General features: G+C 42.1%; 1 protein-coding gene across 1 annotated transcript; it reads left to right on the forward strand.

Moving 5' to 3' along the window:
- The first annotated feature begins 7,202 nt into the window (after positions 1 to 7,202).
- On the forward strand, positions 7,203 to 13,494 carry LOC115561391 (extracellular calcium-sensing receptor-like). Its single transcript, XM_030381425.1, has 11 exons — positions 7,203 to 7,236; positions 7,872 to 7,914; positions 9,741 to 9,869; positions 10,074 to 10,368; positions 10,515 to 10,601; positions 10,709 to 10,978; positions 11,323 to 11,529; positions 11,654 to 11,932; positions 12,057 to 12,284; positions 12,368 to 12,491; positions 12,581 to 13,494. The coding sequence occupies exons 3-11, from the start codon at positions 9,760 to 9,762 to the stop codon at positions 13,492 to 13,494; spliced, it is 2,514 nt and encodes an 837-aa protein (XP_030237285.1). The 5' UTR covers positions 7,203 to 7,236; positions 7,872 to 7,914; positions 9,741 to 9,759.
- The last annotated feature ends 6,496 nt before the right edge of the window (positions 13,495 to 19,990 follow it).

Below are 19,990 nucleotides of genomic sequence, written 5' to 3' on the forward strand. Positions count from 1 at the left end.
AAACAGTGCATTGATTTGTCATGGTTGTTTTTAATAAATTCATTGAGTCAGTGAGATATATAGAATTTAGAGAACATTGCCTGCATTTTATAATAACTTAATATCCTCGATCAAATTGTAGCAATTTTAAATGTTAATCAGATAGTTTGTCCAACATACATATTAATATCGTGAATAAATAAATATACATTTTATTTGGTTTTAATGGTTATTTTTTCTCATAAGACAATGCAATAATACTTGATGTTTCATTACAGATAGGGAAGATAGAATATCACAATAGTGTTCTGCAAACTCACACTAACTTAAGCGAATCTCACCCTTTTCGCCTTGGCCTACCTGCATGTGAAAACGAAATGCTTTTCTCGCATCATGTTTCATGAACAATAAAGTCCACACGAACATTAAAAATTACATAAACTGGCTGCAATGTAAATATGCGGCAAATTCCAATAATAATCGCGCCAGTGATAAGATGAATGAAATACTCCTATATAGTCTAGTGAAGACGAGTTTGTGATCTGTCCTTGCACCAAACCATTCAATGTATTAAGAGGATTAAATTATACTGGAGTTTTACTTTTTAATTCAAGTGTTAAAAAGTGGAACTAATGACTGTTCGCGAATGAGGGGGATTATGATAAGTGGGTGTGTTGGTGGCGTTCAATAACTAAAATAGGCTATAACCCTTTTCATAGAAAGTTGATAACCAAAAATAAACTGTTGCGATAGACCTTCATGTTATCAAAAACGACTATATTCACATGCCGCATCTCAAGTAAATATTGGCTAATAGCACTGACTGCTATCGGGATGAAGTCAATGCATATAACAGATAGTGATAATTATAGGTCTATGATTGAAGTTTACCAATATGATGCAGCAAGAACACTGTTAAGAAATGTCGTGACTATGACAAAGAAAGCTGAATATGATATATATCCGCTGGCGAGCGGCATAGATTTGAGGTGGATTTGTTTATGCCGCTCGAGAACGGAATTTCGATATCACTGGAAAAAGTATGAACGTGACTAAACTAATAAAAACAAAAATGACGAATCGTTCCGTATGGGCAGAACGGAAATTGCATTGTTAGTTTACAGACTACAACGAAATGTTATTTTAATGTGTGAAAAATCGCAAAAGAAAAATTGTGTTCAATTTAAAAGAACAGTACAAAGCAAGTCTAGATTCAGTGCTCTATATCACCACAGACATTGCAGCTAATTATAGTTAATTAATATGTCCTTTTGATGTTGAGAATTGTAATGCAATTATGTATATTATTCTGTCATTCATGCTGTTCTTATCATCATGCAATCGAGTTCCTTCCCCCAAATGTCTGCCTAGTTTTGATAGGTTGAATAATGAAAAAAAAGAATAATTGGCAAACGGGATGGGATTGATAAAATTGTGTTTGAGAAACGTTGGTTCTGAATAGAGGGCAGTCATGAGAGCTCATAAAGAATCACACTTTCTCGTATGTGTTGGTTTGTTTCTGTTCACTTTCTCTTCCCATACGTCGTCAACAGGTCCCTTCTCATGTACATCCCAGAGACAACTTACTCTGAATAGAATGCACAAATTTGGGGTTGTAATTCTAGGAGGGATCTTTAACATGACCTTTTACACAAAATCTTCCGAACTATATTTTACTTCAGAGACAAAGGATCCAATCTGTTATGGGTGAGTATATCGAGGAGTGTTGATGAAGGCATTTTAACTGTTAATTGTATGTGTAACAATGTTGTTTATAGACAGATTTTTTTTAAGCTTTGCTGCCGATGCGTTCAGACGGGCCCAGACTATGGCCTTTGCTGTTAATGAAATTAACAGAAACTACAAACTGCTTCCTAATGTATCTTTAGGATACAATCTATAATATCTGTGGCAACCTAGAGATCTCATTATGTGCTGCTCTGTCTATGACCAGTGGCAGAGGAGAGCCGTTTCAAATAAATGAGCAGTTACGGGAATCCTCCTGTGCTAGGAATTGTGGGAGATACTTCCTCAACACGTACCATCGCTATTTGTGGCATAGTAAGCTTGTACAGAGTACCAATGGTAAGTTGTCGCACATTTCCCAATGAGAGAAGGCTTCTGGTTGATGATTGCCTTTACTTTCACTTGTCACAAACGCCTTGGCTCGAAGGCGTTGCACATAGGGAGACAGACACCCACGGTTAAATCGGTTACAATAATCTGTATTTATTCACAGGTATTTCCATTACTCAACATAGAAGGTAAAGTGCAATGCACAGCGCAGAAAAGACATCGTGAACCATTGCATCCAGCCCTCAAACCTCGTCTATCATTGAGAGAGAGAGGGGCCACAGGACACCGCCTATAACCCAGGCAGCCATGAACACGGCTGGCTCCAATTCCCTCATTAGGACAGGAACAATCTAGCTTCTCCTGCAGGCCAAAGGGAACAGTACCAGACACAAACAATAATATACAACAATATCCCTATACCCTACATGGAGAGGGAGGAATAGGCCTAGTGCTCAAGACAGGGCATCACTCATGATAAGTAATCATGTCAATGGACAAGACCAAATCAATTTTAATTAATTTCAGGCAGATGGATCATAAGCATTATTTCTCCCATAAAGACTCGATCACCGATAAGTATGAACAGGATTTATTTAAATAACGACATGGGAATATTTTGCATGGTATATCTTTGGCATGAGCCCCGTCACTGATCCACGGTGACGTGCGGACTCGGCGTATCCTGCCAGGACTAGCAGGGGCGGAGCCTTCCCCTGGACAAGTAGACTGAGGCCGACCTGGTGGTGGGGTGGATGGAGGTGCGTCGAACGAAGACCTGAGCAGCAAAAACGTGTTAGACTACTCTTTATAGAGCAGGGGAGCAGGTGATCGGTAGCTGGTGATTGGCGGCCAGCCGCGCGTGATTTTGAGTCCTCATTGAGGAACTACCAGCAAGCTTAACATTTCTCCCATAAAGACTCGATCACCGATAAGTATGAACAGGATTTATTTAAATAACGACATGGGAATATTTTGCATGGTAAATCTTTGGCATGAGCCCCGTCACTGATCCAGGGAGACGTGCGGACTCGGCGTATCCTGCCAGGACTAGCAGGGGCGGAGCCTTCCCCAAAAGAGAGGACGTAGGCCTACGCCGGAAATAGGTGATAACTCGGCATGTCCTGCCGGGACTGGCAGGGGCGGAGCCGACCCCAAAAATATGGACGCATGAACGCATGAACCCGAGAACGCATGAACCCGAGAACGCTGTGAGAAACACCGTCTCGAGTAATATGTTAAAATAAGGATGAAATCTCCCAGCTCTGAGAGAGCACACTAATCTATTTGAAATATCGAGAGAGTTGGAGTGGCCTACACGCGTAAATAATTGTAATACACCAACAATGTTAACTGTCATACATAAACGAGCAAATGAAAAATTAAATACCAATGCGACTGAAGCCATTAACAATAAGACTATAAATAATATAAAATGATACCATAATGTACCTGTTCTTTGTCTTTGGATCTTTTATATATAAATAAAAGAATAAATTGATCGATATGTGAATCGCATCGCGAGCAGAGGAACGTGAGAGTTAGTGAGCAGCAGCTGAACCAATCTAAAAGTCCCGTCGTCAATAAAAACCTTAGTGATATTCAGTTACCACAGTGCCTAAAACCCATCAACTTCATTCATTTTAAAGTGAAGGGAAAAACTTCAGACACAAGAAGTTAACCGAACAGTGCACTAGGCCCTCTCGAATGCCAGGCCGAAACAACATGTCTCGCTACGACTCCTTTCAGCTGCCCACCCCTCCTTCTCCAGCAAAAAGTAATAACAGAAAACGGCTAATAAAACGCTTGAGGTGGCGTTATGAAGAGAAAACGTACACATTTTTTAGTACACGGTATAAAGATAATTATGAACCTTTGATTGCGAACGTAGAGTTCTGTGTTGTACCACACCGACATGTGCAACGAACTCACCGAATTCAACCGGATGTAAAATCCGTATGCTGTGGAAGACCACCTTCCCAGCCGTTTTGACGCTGCTTTGTTATCGCAAAACATGGTTATACGTTAACGCCGCCATGCTTTGCCCCACAGAACACTAGCTGCTACGATAGGGTAAAGCTTGAACAGCGCAGACGACTCTGACCCGAGGGCAAACGTGCCAGCTTCGACTGGCCATCTCAGCAAACCATTGCCCTTGGAAGAAACCCCCTAACCCGACCGAGGGAGCCGCATCCTAAACTGGATTGGTAGAGCTGTGAGAGAGAATACGCTGCGGGGGCTAACGCGGGGACTGCAGTAGCCATGGTAGCAGGGCACGTGCCAGGTGCGTAGCCTGTGAAGGCGGAGGAAGCCGAGCCTGATGGTTGCTGGAAGTAGAAAGGCGCCGTGGCGACTGACGACTGCGGGTTGGGGGCCTGGACCCATCCGGGAGTTCCGCATGGTGTTTCGACGGCGTCCATCCTGGCGCCAATGCTTTGCACCAACTCGGCGAGGGTTTGTAGAACCAGGCGGATGTCCGTGTTGGGAACTTGTTGGTGGTGTTGTTGAGGGGACCGAAATGAACGGCTTTCTGCGCTCACTTGCCCGGACCAGAAGTAGTAGGCCGACCAGCACGAATCCAAAGTTATGACCTCTTGGTGTGTATTAACCGACGTAGCAACTAAGTGACGAGAAATGCGAGATAATCAGAAGCACAGTAAAGCAGCAGCATGCGTCGAACGAAGACCTGAGCAGCAAAAACGTGTTAGACTACTCTTTATAGAGCAGGTGTAGGCAGGTGATTGGTAGCTGGTGATTGGTGATTGGCGGCCAGCCGCGCGTGATTTTGAGTCCTCATGGTAGAACTACCAGCAAGCTTAACATTTCTGTCTTTACGTTGGACAGGTGAGTTATTTGCCCTATGCTCCTGTCTGAGTTAAAGAAGGATGTTCTTTAGAACTATTCCAAATGATGCCTTTCAGGTAGAGCGCTTTCCTTACCCCATGAATTATTTTAGCGCTCATGAAGCATCGTACATTATCTGCATGCATGTCATGGCTTTGCAATGTGAATAAGATATTTATACATGTAGGGAAATGTTCCTACTAGATTTTTCACAAGCTATTCATTTTATTCTACCAGGTAAGAGCTATGCTCTAAATTCTCAGGCGGTTTACTGGACTTGTATTGGGGCCTGCCCGTAATTCCGACGCCTCATTGTTCCGACGTCTCAATGTTCCGAAATATTTCCCATTAGATCGACATGCCACTATTCCGACGATTCAATGTTCCGAAAACGAAACCCATTGGTCCGAAGGTCCGTTAGTCCGACTTTTCAAAAAGGAGGCGCATTAGGCCGACGGTTCAATATGCCGAATAGGAAAAAGAGTTTTATACCTCGCTCGCTCCTTCTCTCTCTCTCACTCTCACTGTGTGTGTGTGTGTGTGTGTGTGTGTGTGTGTGTGTGTGTGTGCCCGTGTTGAGAATTATTAGACCTCCGCTCTCTGTCCATGGTGCTGCAACACCGTGTCGAAATGAAGTGAAGCGTTGTCTTTTTGCCCTCCAAAATTCATCATGAACTTGATATGTAGGCCTAGGTTGTATTTTGGAGACAGAGAGAGAGAGAGAGTGAGAGAGAGGGGGAGCGAGCGAGGTATAAAACTATTTTTCCTATTTGGCATATTGAACCGTCGGCCTAATGCGCCTCCTTTTCGAAAAGTCGGACTAACGGACCTTCGGACCAATGGGTTTCGTTTTCGGAACATTGAACCGTCGGAATAGTGGCATGTCGATCTAATGGGAAATATTTCGGAACATTGAGACGTCGGAACAATGAGGCGTCGGAATTACGGCATGGCACCCTTGTATTGGCCTGTTACCAGTGATTACGACTACGGACTAAATGCTGCCCGATCCTTCCAGTCAGGCCTGCCCCAGTCTGGGGAAGGCTGTCTGGCTTATCTAGAGGTTCTGCCTTGGGAAAAAGATGAAAACGAGCTGCAGCTTGAAAGTTTTAGAAACCTTGAATGTATAAGGAAAAATGACCTGTAAACCCAAATTACACAAAATCTGGAACGCATACTCCTTATTATTGCCCAACCTTTGCATTATATAATTTTTAGATACTGATCAAAAGTAAAGAGTTAAGGCAGATTCATGCGTAAATGCAAATTAACGTCCATTATTCAATGGAAAGTCCACTTCTGAGTACCCCGGGGACTCATAACTTGATGAACCCATCAGGGACACCACCCTTAGGTATTGTGGAAAGTTTGAGTCAATAGTTATTTAAAAATGATGACTTTGGGGAACAATCACTGACTTCAACCATTCTGACAGTAAACGGTTCAGAATTCTCAAAGTTGGTACACGAATAGACACCGTGCATAAGCAGGTCTCCAAAAAGTAAAGTATCTGTTTGGTGACAGGACGCACCAAAACTCGGAATCATACAAAGAATATCAGCCCGATTATTCAATCAATCACAAGTCAGATTCAAAATGGCGTAGGGACGTGGCGTGCTTGTTCATCAGCCTTGCCAGCCTGTTAGCATGCCCACAGAATATTGCGCACAAGATGAGTTGGCTCATGCAACCACGCACATTTTCTTAAAAAAATGCATATGTGGCTAGCCTGGCTCCACCCACCTAAGTTCTTCCGCTCAATTTTAATTTCTCTAATAATTTCTCAGTATTAAGTCTGGGTCTGCGGTATGTTAATGGATTTTCTCCGTCCAAATTTGTGTGTCCAATCAGCGAACAAAGGGAGTGGCTGAGAACAATGATGTTAAAGTCAGCTCTCGTTGACAGACATTTTCACACACAGTGTTTCGTTTTTTTACTGCCTGCGCGCAACGTGTTTCCCGGCCAAACGTTAGTAATTGGTTATGGCAGATCCAGAGTGGCAATGGGCAGATCCATTAGTTTTAAACTTTAACAGACGCCCGCCTTCAAGTGAGTTAACGTTTGTCAATTGAGTAGGTCCAGACTCTCTGTACAAATGAAATGAAGTACGAGAGTCTGGTAGGACCAGGCTAATATGTGGCGACATGTCTCGTTTAAAATACTATTAAAAAATCTTTACAGATCTATGATAAGAACAGCAGTTCTTTTGAATAACTAAAATTATAAGTATGACCAACATCCGTCGAAAGAAAGAATGAATCTTGTTTTCAACATCGTAATGAGATTTCTTATTTTTCTCTATTTTGAAAGCTTCTTCCCAAGTTTCGTTGGTGATGAGTGGTATGAGCCCCAATATCCTAGCCCCCGTTTTCTATCCGCTTCTCCTTCACTCAGCATATCAATAGAACACTGAAATCAAATCAATTGCACTAAGTTGCCACAGTATGGGCAGGTTGGATGCGCACCGGATCAGCTGGGGGGATTGGGCCTGATTGCGGGCACCTGCTCGCAATCAGGCCAATTAGGGAGTGTGTATTTATGTGCCTGCTTTGTTTGGTAGTGGAAGGATCGGGAGCAGAGATGAAGGACTGGAGTACATGGACTACCATTGTGAGAAAGTCTCTTGGAACGCTCCCTGTGACCGCGGCGGCGGGTTTATGATTTCTGGATTGATGGAAAATAAATACATGGAAATAAATTCATGGAAATAAAAGACTTGCTTGTGATTCAAAGCAACCCGGTGTCCATTCGCTCTGTGAACCTGCTACAAATACAAACGGATATATATTAGCCAAATACAGATTACAATTTGTTTGGAAGTATTGTCACCCAAATTGGGGACTCTTTGACCAAGAACGGACTCTGAAGGGCTCCCGAGGCCACCCATTGAACCCAGCAGTGTTAAAAGACAGCCACCTCCCAGCACTAGCCCTTTAACCAATGACAGTAAAATTCGTTGGTAGTGCCCAGCGGAGGAAGCACAGCATAGTCCAAGAGCAGCAGCTTGCAGCTAGCACAGCAGTCCAAGGCCCCAGGCTACCAGAAGGAGCTGGAGATTATGCCCTGTCATCTTGGTTGAGGGTGGCCCTACATAGGGCTGTTCCAGGACCTCAGTTGAGCTTTCAACAGGGTAAAGCCTCCTCCCAGACCGTCCAGAAGCCATGCAATGGCCAGACTCAGCAACACCTACGTCAGTCAAGGCACCAGGCCTCCAGTCTCAGAGATGGAGGGGGAGGGCGGTTGGCTTGTCAGGCTGGGGAGGTGTGGGGACAGTGGCAGTTTGGGGTTGTTTATGCTAGGAATGGTATCATTTTCAGAGTTCAGTGCATAGTATTTTTATACTTTTTTTGGTGAGGGGTATTCGAAGTATGTGTTGTTGATGGCTGGTTTGAACTGCTATACCTGGGCCAAGTCAGACTGATTAGACACTCTGGCTAGGTGAGGCTACACACCAGTAGATTTGAGGCAATCAAGGCACACAGGATGAATCGCATATTTCCACCCACACTCAGGACGATAGATATGACTAGGGGTGGGAATCTCTTGGCACCTCACGATTCGATTCCGATGAGGTCAACAATTCGATTCTGAAGCAATTATCGATGCAAAAAAAAAATCATGTACTGTTCCATGCGTGATTTTCAAAAATATATACATACATCTGGGTTTGCTACTCAAAGTTTGCTAATCACTTCCTACTTTTGTGATGATCATTAAAGACATCAACAGATGAATTAACTTATTTAATATTTTATAAGAGAGAAAGCTTTTGTCACAAATATGACTTTCTATGAACAATGCAATAATCAATGCAGCTTGCATTATAACACAATATGGAAGCATGCAAAAAACAGGTTTCAGTTTTATTTTCTTTCTAATCTTTCTTTTCTATGTCATTAAAGGAAAAGGTGCTCTTGAATCAGAAGGAGTTCTTGTGTCTGGCTGTGAGTTTGCGTGCATGCTATGCGTAGGCTGAATCACAATCGTGTCAAGACAAATCAGATTGGCCAATACACACCGAAGATAAATTCAATAATTTTAAAATTACAAAGATTATCTCTCTCTGGCGAACAGAATGTTGCAGCAGGCAAATTATATATATTTTTTTTAATTCCGATTATTAATTTATCTGTATCGAGACAGAATCGTTCTAGCGAGAATCGCGATGCATCGCATAATCTATTATTTTTCCCACCCCTAGATATGACATGTAAGTATTCAACACCTGCTATGCATGCAATAAACCTGTTTTTCGACAACGTCTACCTGTGGCTTGGTGACAGAAAAAAAAAAAAAAGCAAAGGTGTAAAGCCACCTAGGTAGGTAGCCGGGTCAATTTATACAATATCCAAAAAGGTATGTGGACCAAATAAAACAATTCAAGAATTCCTCATCCTAAGAAGCTCTAGATTTTTAGACTCTTCAAAAAATGTCTATCATTCAAAAGACAATGCACACCAAAAAAAACAATTAGCCTGTTTTAGTGCAGAAAAACAACATGAAATGGAATTATACAAGATAACGAAAAAAGCCTTTCAAATTTTTAATTTTCGTATGTTTAGAATTGTTATAATAATTATGTTTATTATTTGGTCATAGAATCGTGATGGTGTATAATTCCCACCCCAAAATTTCTGCTTTGTAGTGATAGGCTCAGTAAAAAATAAAATTAAAATAAGGGGAGGGCATTTGAGTGTTCATAAAGCTGTGCTCTAGAAAATCATATGTTTGAGAAAGGTGGGTTCAGATTGGAGGGCAGTCATGTTCATATGTGTATGTTTGTTTGTGTTCTCTTTCTCTTCCCATATGTCTTCAACAGGACCCTTCAATTGTACATCCAAGAGAAAATTAAATCGAGATGGAATGCACAAGTTTGGGGATGTTATTCTAGGAGGGATCTTTCCGATAAACTATTACACTGCATCTTCTGAACAGTATTTTACTACAGAGCCTAAAGATCCAATCTGTTATGGGTGAGTATATTGAGGATTGTTGAATAAGGCATTTTAACTTTTAAAAATTGTATGTTTAACAATGTTTTTATACTGTTTATTTTTTAATGATCCCATGTGCCATGGGTGAGTCCGTCTAGGATGGTTTTGCTCAAAGCTATTTACTATCCGATGACATGTAATACTTTGCTTATACACTGATTTTGTTTTATTATTATTTTTCAGCTTTGATATTCAAGGTTTCAGACAGGCCCAGACCATGGCCTTTGCTGTGGATGAAATTAACAGAAACTCCAAACTGCTTCCTAATATATCGTTGGGATACAGCTTATATGATAGCTGTGTCAATCTAGGGATCTCATTCCATGCAGCTCTGTCTATGACCAGTGGCAGAGGAGAGCCGTTTCAATTAAATGAGCGCTGTTACGGGTATCCTCCGCTGTTGGGTATTGTGGCAGGATCTACTTCAACGTATACTATTGCCATTTCTAGTATCCTAAGCTTGTACAGTTTACCAATGGTAAGTCAAATTTTTGAAAAGCTTCTAGTTGATAATGTCATAACCTGTTCAATTATGAATCTGAAATGTTCAACATGAAGGGTTAAAAATATGTTTGAAATTATAAGTATCGGCCATGACAATAAATTATATCTTTGCTCTCAAAGGTCAGTTATTTTGCCACATGTTCTTGTCTGAGTGACAGGAGGCAGTTCCCATCATTCTTTAGAACTATTCCAAGTGATGCATTTCAGGTACTTTAATTACCACAGGAACATTATTTGTCTACATGTAATGCTAATGAAATAAATGTTTCTCCTAAATGTTCCAAAATGTATTTTTCAAAAAAATGTTGAACTAGGTGCGAGGTATTCTCCAGATTCTGAGGAGGTTTGGCTGGACCTGGGTTGGTCTTGTGATCAGTGATGACGACTACGGTCGCCACACGGCCCAATCATTCCAGTCAGACCTGGCCAAGTCTGGTGGAGGCTGTCTGGCTTATCTAGAGGTTCTGCCCTGGGGACACAATGTTGCTGAAATAAAGGAGATTGTTGGCAGAATAAAGAAATCCACATCCCGTGTGGTTATTGTTTTTGCACATCCAAGCAACATGCTTGATCTCATGGAAGAGGTTATTAATTTAGTTATAGATAGTTATAGGAATGTAGCGCAAATTTTTCAATGCTAGAATAAAATTAGGGAAAAAACATGAATGTTTCCATAGATGCAATATATATATATATATATATATATATATATATATATCTTGTTAATGTATATATATATCTATCTTGTTAATGTATATATATATATATATCTTGTTAATGTATATATATATATATATATATATATATATCTTGTTAATGTGTGTATATATATATATATATATATATATATATATATATATATATATCTTGTTAATGTATATATATATATCTTGTTAATGTATTATACTTTGTACAATGTGTTCAACAGGTTGTAAAACAAAATGTGACCGGCCTACAATGGATTGCCAGTGAAGCCTGGAGTACAGCCAAAGTGCTCCATACTCCCAGCTACATGCCTTTTCTTGCAGGCACTCTGGGCATTGCCATCCGCCGGGGGGAAATACCAGGACTCAGGGACTTCCTATTGACCATACGCCCAGACAATGACACACTCAGCACCCAGGAAAACACCTTAGTGCGGACACCTAACAGACTGAGTCTTTTATCTGCCTTGTAGAAACAATCAATATAAATGTGATCTCAAGGCTGCTTATGTTTGCTCATTAGTCCCCCTTATTTATGAATCCCCCCTTCATTAGGTGAAGCAGTTTTGGGAGCACATATTTCGGTGTAAATTTGTATCTGGTTGGATGGAGATGGAAGGTCAGACTCAAGAACGACTATGTACAGGGAATGAGCTTCTAAGGAATGAAGATACTGAATTCTTGGACCTGTCTAACCTCAGGCCAGAGTATAATGCGTACAAAGCTGTATATGCGCTAGCACATGCCCTACATGAACATCTGCAGTGTGTTCCAGGGAGTGGGCCTTTCAAAGGGCAAAGCTGTGCCCGTTTGCAGGGACTAGAGCCATGGCAGGTCTGTTTTCTATTGAATTCCATTATATTATTTATTTTCCTGTGATTTATTAAAATGTAGTTTTCTGAGCTCAATAGTGCAATCCTGATGTTTTCACTCTTTATACTTCTGTCCTGCCGTTTAGCTTGTATATTATTTGCAAAGAGTCAATTTCACTACAGATTTTGGGGATCAAGTGTCATTTGATGCGAATGGTGATGTTTTACCAATCTATGATGTGATGAACTGGAGGTGGATCTCAGACGGAAGCACAGAGGTTACAAATGTGGGAGACGTTAAACAAATGGCTGCAAAAGTCATTGATCTTAACCTTGATGAAGACAAAATCTTTTGGAATTTTGAATCAAAAAAGGTCTGCTTTCAAACTATTAATTGCCAGTGATATGTTTTATAATAGGAATTTGGTTTTAATTTAATCAAATTGTTCCCCATTAGCCTCCCAGGTCAGTGTGTAGTGAGAGCTGTCCCCCAGGCACTCGCATGGCCATAAAGAAAGGTGAACCTGTCTGCTGCTTTGACTGCATCCCCTGTTCAGATGGAAAAATAAGCAACGTGACAGGTTTGTTTGCAATGTATATATTTATAAACTGTACATCTTTTTGAAAAAGCCCTGACAAAAAGTATGAATGACTTCTGAATGTTTGTTAGATTCAACCGAATGTACAAGCTGTCCAGAGGATTTTTGGTCCAACATCCAGCGGGATCAATGTGTCCCCAAAAGCAAGGAATTTCTTTCCTATGTTGAACCCTTGGGAATCTCCTTCACAACAGCATCATTATTTGGAGCACTCTTATGCACCATTGTTTTGGGAATATTCACCAATCATCGGACCACGCCAGTGGTTAGGGCTAACAACTCAGAGCTTAGCTTCCTCATTCTGCTGTCACTCAAATTATGCTTTTTGTGTTCCTTGTTTTTCATTGGTAAACCAAGGCTGTGGACTTGCCAGTTGAGGCATGCAGCATTTGGGATCAGCTTTGTTCTGTGTGTTTCGTGTATCCTGGTGAAGACCATGGTAGTTCTGGCAGTATTCAAGGCCTCCAAACCAGGTGGTGACCGTGGCCTGAAGTGGTTTGGAGTAATGCAACAGAGAGGGACTGTTGTATTTCTGACTTTAATACAAGCAGCAGTTTGTATAACATGGCTTGTGTCTTCCTCACCAGCTCCTAATGAAAACACAGAGTACTACAGCGACAGGATAGTAGTTGAGTGTCTAGTGGGGTCCACAGTAGGATTTGGAGTATTACTGGGCTATATTGGCTTACTGGCTATTCTCAGTTTCCTGCTTGCATTCTTGGCACGAAATCTACCAGATAACTTCAATGAGGCCAAGTTTATCACCTTCAGCACGCTGGTCTTCTGTGCTGTTTGGATAGCCTTTATCCCAGCTTATATTAACTCCCCTGGTAAATATGCCGATGCTGTAGAGGTATTTGCCATTCTAGCTTCTAGTTTTGTGCTGTTACTGGCCCTATTTGGACCAAAGTGTTACATTATTCTCCTTAAGCCTGAGAAAAACACAAAAAAAGCTTTAATGGGACGAGGCTCACCAAGATCATAGAAACAGTGCATTGATTTGTCATGGTTGTTTTTCATAAATTCATTGAGTCAGTGAGATATATAGAATTAAGACAACATTGCCTGCATTTTATAATAACTTAATATCCTCAATCAAATTGTAGCAATTTTAAATGTTAATCAGATAGTTTGTCCAACATATATGTTATCGTGAATAAATAAATACACATTTATTTGGTTTTACTGGCTCTTTTCTCAAAGGACAATGCAATAATACTTGATGTTTCATTATGGATAGGTTAGATAGAATATCTCAATAATGTTCTGCAATCTCACCTTTTTCTCCTTGGCCTACATGCATGAAGCAGTCTAGAAAGTGGCCGGGTGACTGGGTGAAATCTGTGATAGTTACGTTGTATAAGAAGGGTGACATGGGTGAATGCTCAAACTACAGAACGTTAAGCATGATCTCGCACTGTTCGAAGATCATTCTTTGGATCATTACTAGAAGGATGTCTGGAAAGATCAAGGAGGAGCTTAGAGACACTGAGTGCGGCTTTAGGGCTGGTCTGGGGACTAGAGATCAGATCTTCAACCTTGGCCAAATTGGTGAGAAATATCTTGAGAAAGGTAAAAGTGTTTCCTCGACTATTCCAAAGCATTTGATTCAGTCAACCACAATAAGTTGTGGGAAGTTTGGGTAGTCTTGGTTTCTCAGAGCACATGATTGACGTCATTCGAGGCCTCTATACGGACAGTACGGTGATCGTAAAACTGACGTGTGGAGAGTCAAGCCCAGTTGAGATCAGGAAGGGAGTCAGACAAGGGTTTCTGATTTCACCTTCAATCTTCAACTTATACACCGAGAAGGTGCTGAGAGACAGTGCAGACGTGTCTGGTATCGGGGTTACAGTCTCGGGGAGAAGGATAAGTAACCTTCGATACGCAGATGACATTGTTCTAATGGCTGAGAGCCAAGAAGAGTTGCAAGAACTAGTGGATAGTGTTAACAACAAAGGGAAGGAATATGGTCTGAAGATCAACTCAGGGAAAACAAAGGTGATGACTTTTTCGAAGGCTGGAGATCTAAGTTGTCAACTTACGGTCGATGGCACTCTTATAGAGTATGTTGATCGCTTTGTATACCTTGGAGCGGTATTTTCCGCCAACATGGATGGCAGAAACACCATACGAACCAGAGCGGGGATCGCGAAATCTAAGTTCAGAGATTTTGATCACGTCTGGAAAGACCAAAGCCTGTCGTTGTCCCTGAAGAAACAATTTTTAAAGGCGGTCGTGTGGCCAGTTTTTACTTATGCATGTGAGATGTCTACCGGAGGATCCTAATGGTACGGCCACACCAACCGCGTTACTCGCGTTGGATAACGCGAGTAACGCACCTAACCTGACGCTTGATCAGTGTGGTGGTTCAACGCTTCCAACGCGTCAAAGCGCCAACACAGCTAGATGTGTCCATGTCCATGCAGGTGAACGGAGCGTTCCCTCTTCGTCATAACTATCAAACTGATGAAGAGAAAGTTCTCTCGCGGACACGTCGGACAGCGAAATATTTGATTTAATCTTAAGGCATGATCATTGGAAAAGTACTGGCAGCAAAGTTACCAAGGATACATTCGACGAGACAATAGATTCACAAGATTCTTACAGGGAACGTTTTCATTGTGGGTAGGGAGTGGGAGTTACCTTAGGCCAAGTAAATTTGTAATACAATAGGTGGATATTGGACATGTCTGCAGGTCTGTAAGACATGGCTGTAAACAAGTTTACACAACAAAGAAGTCAGTCGATTGGCCTGATCTCAATACCAGACTGACTGGCTCCAGTGGGAACTAAAATCTGAATTACCTTAACCTCTCTCAGTTAAAAAGAGAGGAAGGGATTTGTTTTAAGATACAGGGAGAATGAATACAGTTCCTTCTAATGTAATAATTATATAAACAAGGTTAATATAATTTGTATGTGATTGTATATTTATAGTTATGATTGATATTTCCACGACACAAACCAAACATCCTTCACATTCACAGAGCGAACATTATGAAAGTAAAATGCACATTTCTCGCTAGGCTGAACAATGAAAAAAATAATAATTGGCAAAGCATTTATAAAGTGTAAATTTATAAAGAATCACACTTGCTTGTATGTGTTGGTTTGTTTCTGTTCTCTTCCTCTTCCCATACGTCTTCAACAGGTCCCTTCTCATGTACATCCCAGAGACAATTTAATCTGAATGTAATGCACAAATTTGGGGATGTTATTCTAGGAGGGATCTTAAATATGAACTTTAACACAAATTCTTCTGAACTATATTTTACTTCAGAGACAAAAGATCCAAACTGTTATGGGTGAGTATATTGAGGAGTGTTGAAGGCATTTTAACTGTTAAAAATTGTGTTATGTGTAACATACAATTGTTGTTTATAGACAGTTTTTATTTTTCTAAGATTTGATGCTGAAGCGTTCAGACGGGCCCAGACTATGGCCTTTGCTGTTAATGAAATTAACAGAAACTCCAAACTGCTTCCTAATGTATCTTTAAGATACAATCTTTATAATATCTGTGGCAACCTAGAGATCTCATTACGTGCAGCTCTGTCTATGACCAGTGGCAGAGGAGAGCCATTTCAAATAAATGAGCAGTTACGGGAATCCTCCTGTGCTAGGAATGGTGGGAGAAACTTTCTCAACACGTACTATCGCGATTTCTAGCATAGTAAGCTTGTAGAGAGTACCAATGGTAAGTTGTGACACATTTTCCAATGAGAGTAGGCTTCTGGTAGATAATTGCCTTTACTTTCAATTGTCACAAACGTCTTGCACATAGGGAGACACACACCCCGGCAGCCATGAACACGGCTGGCTCCAATTCCCTCATTAGGACAGTAACACTCTAGCTCCTCCTGCAGGCCAAAGGGAACAGTACCAGACCCAAACAACAATATACAACAATATCCCTATACCCTACAGGGAGAGGGAGGAATTGTCACATCACTCCCCCCCATAAGACAGGAGACCATATCCTGGGCTTCTTGGAAAACATTTCTAAATCCCAATCACCACAACTTATTTTATACTTGCACACATAAACCCCAAAAAACACATCGTTTTGTACACAGACATATAGGCCAACAGTCAAACAGCCTACACAGTCTTACTCACAACCCTATTACCGCCTCCACTCTCTTGCATACCCGGCACTTGGATACACGGCACACCTTAAGCAGAACAAGACATGAGACGGACAGACATTCACCCTCATTCCAATCCCTCCGTGGCTCGAGAAAAGGCGTCAGCCACTACATTTTCCCGGCCGGAATCGGTTTTGCATCTCCCACCCTATATCGTGGTCGATCACGCTGGTACAGGTCGGCGTGTCAGAAAATAAAGATGAAAACTCAAAAATTATCTTTTCAGTTGTCCCAGTTGTTCAACGTCCAAATGGCCGAGAAGACTATCCAAACCAGCTAGCATTACACTCTTATCTAGCCGAGCGTGCAACACTGCATCATCCGACCCACACACGCCATCCTCAGTTGCCACCTGAGATATTTCGGGTGTGGCCAGCCCCGCTGCAAACCCTACTGGTTTCAGCACTGCCCCCTTCCCCTGTAAAGACGAAGAGAAATAAGGCTTGAGCAGGTTGACATGGTAAAGCTGTGTTTTGCGTCTTCTTTCCGGAGTTGACGCAACATAATTTGTATCTGAGACCTGGCGGTTGACAGTGTACGGGCCCAAGTACTTGGCCTCAAAAGGTGAACCTCGTATTGGCAGCAAGGCAAAAACTTCATCACCTGGGCTAAAAGCCCTTACGACTGTCTTACGGACATGAAGTGTCTTCATTTACTTTTGAGCATGACCCAGATTTTCGCTAGCCATCTTCCATGCAAGGAACATTTTGCAAGAAAACCTTGAACGTGGTCGGCCAAGCTCTCTGGTGGTTCTGTACTGCCCAACTCACTGCCCAAGACAGACAGAGGTGTCCGCACCTTGTGGCCAAAGACGAGGTCATTAGGACTAAACCCAGTTCTTTCCTGCACGACTGCACATGCCGCCAGCAAGAGCCATGGTAAGCCCTCCTCCCAATCTCGCTTTAACTCAATAGAATAGGCATGCAACAAAGACTTCAAGGTGGCATGAAAACGTTCCAGCGCCCCCTGGCTTTGCGAATGTTACGCGCTGCTGAGAATGTGCGTAATTGTTTCAACACCTCAGCAAAGGTCTTAGATGTACAATTTTTACCACGGTCGCTCTGGATCACATTCGGCATGCCAAAAATGGAAAATAACTGAGTCAACGACTTCACTGCAGCCTTTGTGTTAATCGACCTCGCTGCATATGCTGCAGGATACCGGATAGCCTGGCACATTACCGTGACCATATACTCCATACCAGACTTTGACTTTGGCAGGGGTCCAACGCAGTCAATAATCAGGTGCTCAAAAGGAGTACCAACAGATTGGATTGGCTTCAAAGGTGCAGGTTTAATTGTCTCATTGGGCTTCCCTGCGACCTGGCAAACATGACATGATTTGACAAATCCTGCAACATCACGTTTGATGCAACGCCAGTAAAAATTTTGCAACACATGTTTAGACGTTTTCTTTACACAAAAATGTCCGGATGTTTTCCCCATGAGTGGCCTTCAATACCAGATCATGATATTTCTCAGGCATTACCACCTGCATCACTTGACCGGTCACGTCAGTACCTGCAAAAGTCAACCAACTGCGAAGCAGCATCCCACCTCGGACAAAATAATCATGCTCCACACCCTGATTATCCAGAACCATTGAAAAATACTTTTTCAAAGTGGTTTCATCTTTCTGAGCCTCAATAACCTTACCCACAGATAACGGCGCTGGTAACTCTGGAATAAACAATTTGGAGAATGTCACAGGAACACCTGATGAACCCTCTACCTGCGCACGAGCCCTAGCACGAGTCACCATGCAGGCAGTGAACACCTCTTGGAACTCCTCAAAACACTTGTCAGACTCAGTTGACAGTTCCACTCCTGTGGGCCTACTGACCACAGGCGGTGGCGGAGATTGAAAAGGAAAAACAGAATCATGTCCCAAATTATTGCCTAAAATCTAATTCAATGCAATCCACAGGCAGCGAAGGATGAACAGCGATAGTCACTTCGACGTTTACAAAACCGGAATTTTGTGCACAATATTTTGACTGGCACTCTACGTGAGTCACTAACAAACGGCATGTAATCAGCGTCAGGAATAGTCCTAGGCACCACACACACAAGCTTTCGCCTTCACCTGCTACAGTAGAACACCCGGAATGTAACAGTTTGCCCGTATCTGCATTAGCACTTTTCACGTGAGCAAAACTCACAGAGGACACACAACCAACCTCTCTCGTGCTGACCGTAGGCTGTTTACGGGCCAAATCAGGACAATTACGTCTGAATTGCCCTGGCTTATGGCACTCACAGCAAATGTCAAAATGACCCTCCTTATTTTTTCCCCCAGATCCGAACTTAAACCTCAGTTGAGGTCCTGTGTTAACATGACTAGAGCGCTGCTGTTCTCGCCGATAATAATCTTTGCGCGGCGAGAATTCATGCAGGTTACTCTTGTGTGTTAAAATATAACCATCGCCAAGAGAGACAGTTGGCGATGGTTATATTTTAACTGTTCAGAGACAGTTTTTACCTTATGTTCGTTTACATAGGTAGCCACCTTTTCGGGCAAGATGTAATCTGCTCCACAATCATTAAATTGCACAACGAATCGAAATCAACAGCCTCAGGTGCGAGCCAACGGTGGAACAAACTGGACTGCTCCCTGGCTGCCTCAGCATATGTTTGTTTATCCGACTTTCGATGATTCTGAAAACGCTGTCGGTAAGCCTCAGGGACAAGCTCGTATGCTTTCAGCACTGCTTCCTTAACAGTTCTATAATCTTTCCGATCGGTAGTGGACAGAGCGACATAAGCTTCTTGGGATTTCCAGTATAAGGCAGTCTGTAACAATAAAACTTGGTCCTCAACATCTTCTGGGTCCCGATTATTGAACTTCGGGAGAAACTTAACCATACTTGCTAGGCCCGATGGCTGCTTGGAATTTCCGTACTTCCCCTCTGCCATCAGGTCCAGTCGAAGACGTTCCAACCGTATTCTTTCCTGCTCCAACAAACGTTCCTGTTCCCCTTCCACCGCGTCAAATCTCTTCTGCTGAAGTTGCATTTGCAAAATATTTTTTTGCTCTTCAAAAGTTAGCACACTGTAAGCCATAGCGGACGCTGTAGCATCAGATGTTTGACTGGGCGACTGCTCCATAACCGGATTAACAATCGGAGAAAAAAGGGCGACACTTCTTTTGCCTTTAAACTCTCGCAAATGAAATCGAGCAAACGGTCCTTCCTGGCAGTTTTAGGCAGTGTAATCTCAATAGAAAACCGTTCTGTAACTTCTATTAACTCTCAGATAGAGCATCCCAAAACGCATCCAATGCGCTCATAACCGGCCTACCATAACCAAATGTGAACGAAAAAGAAATCCG

This window comes from Gadus morhua, chromosome 16 (genome assembly GCF_902167405.1).
Source record: "Gadus morhua chromosome 16, gadMor3.0, whole genome shotgun sequence".
NCBI lineage: Eukaryota > Metazoa > Chordata > Actinopteri > Gadiformes > Gadidae > Gadus > Gadus morhua.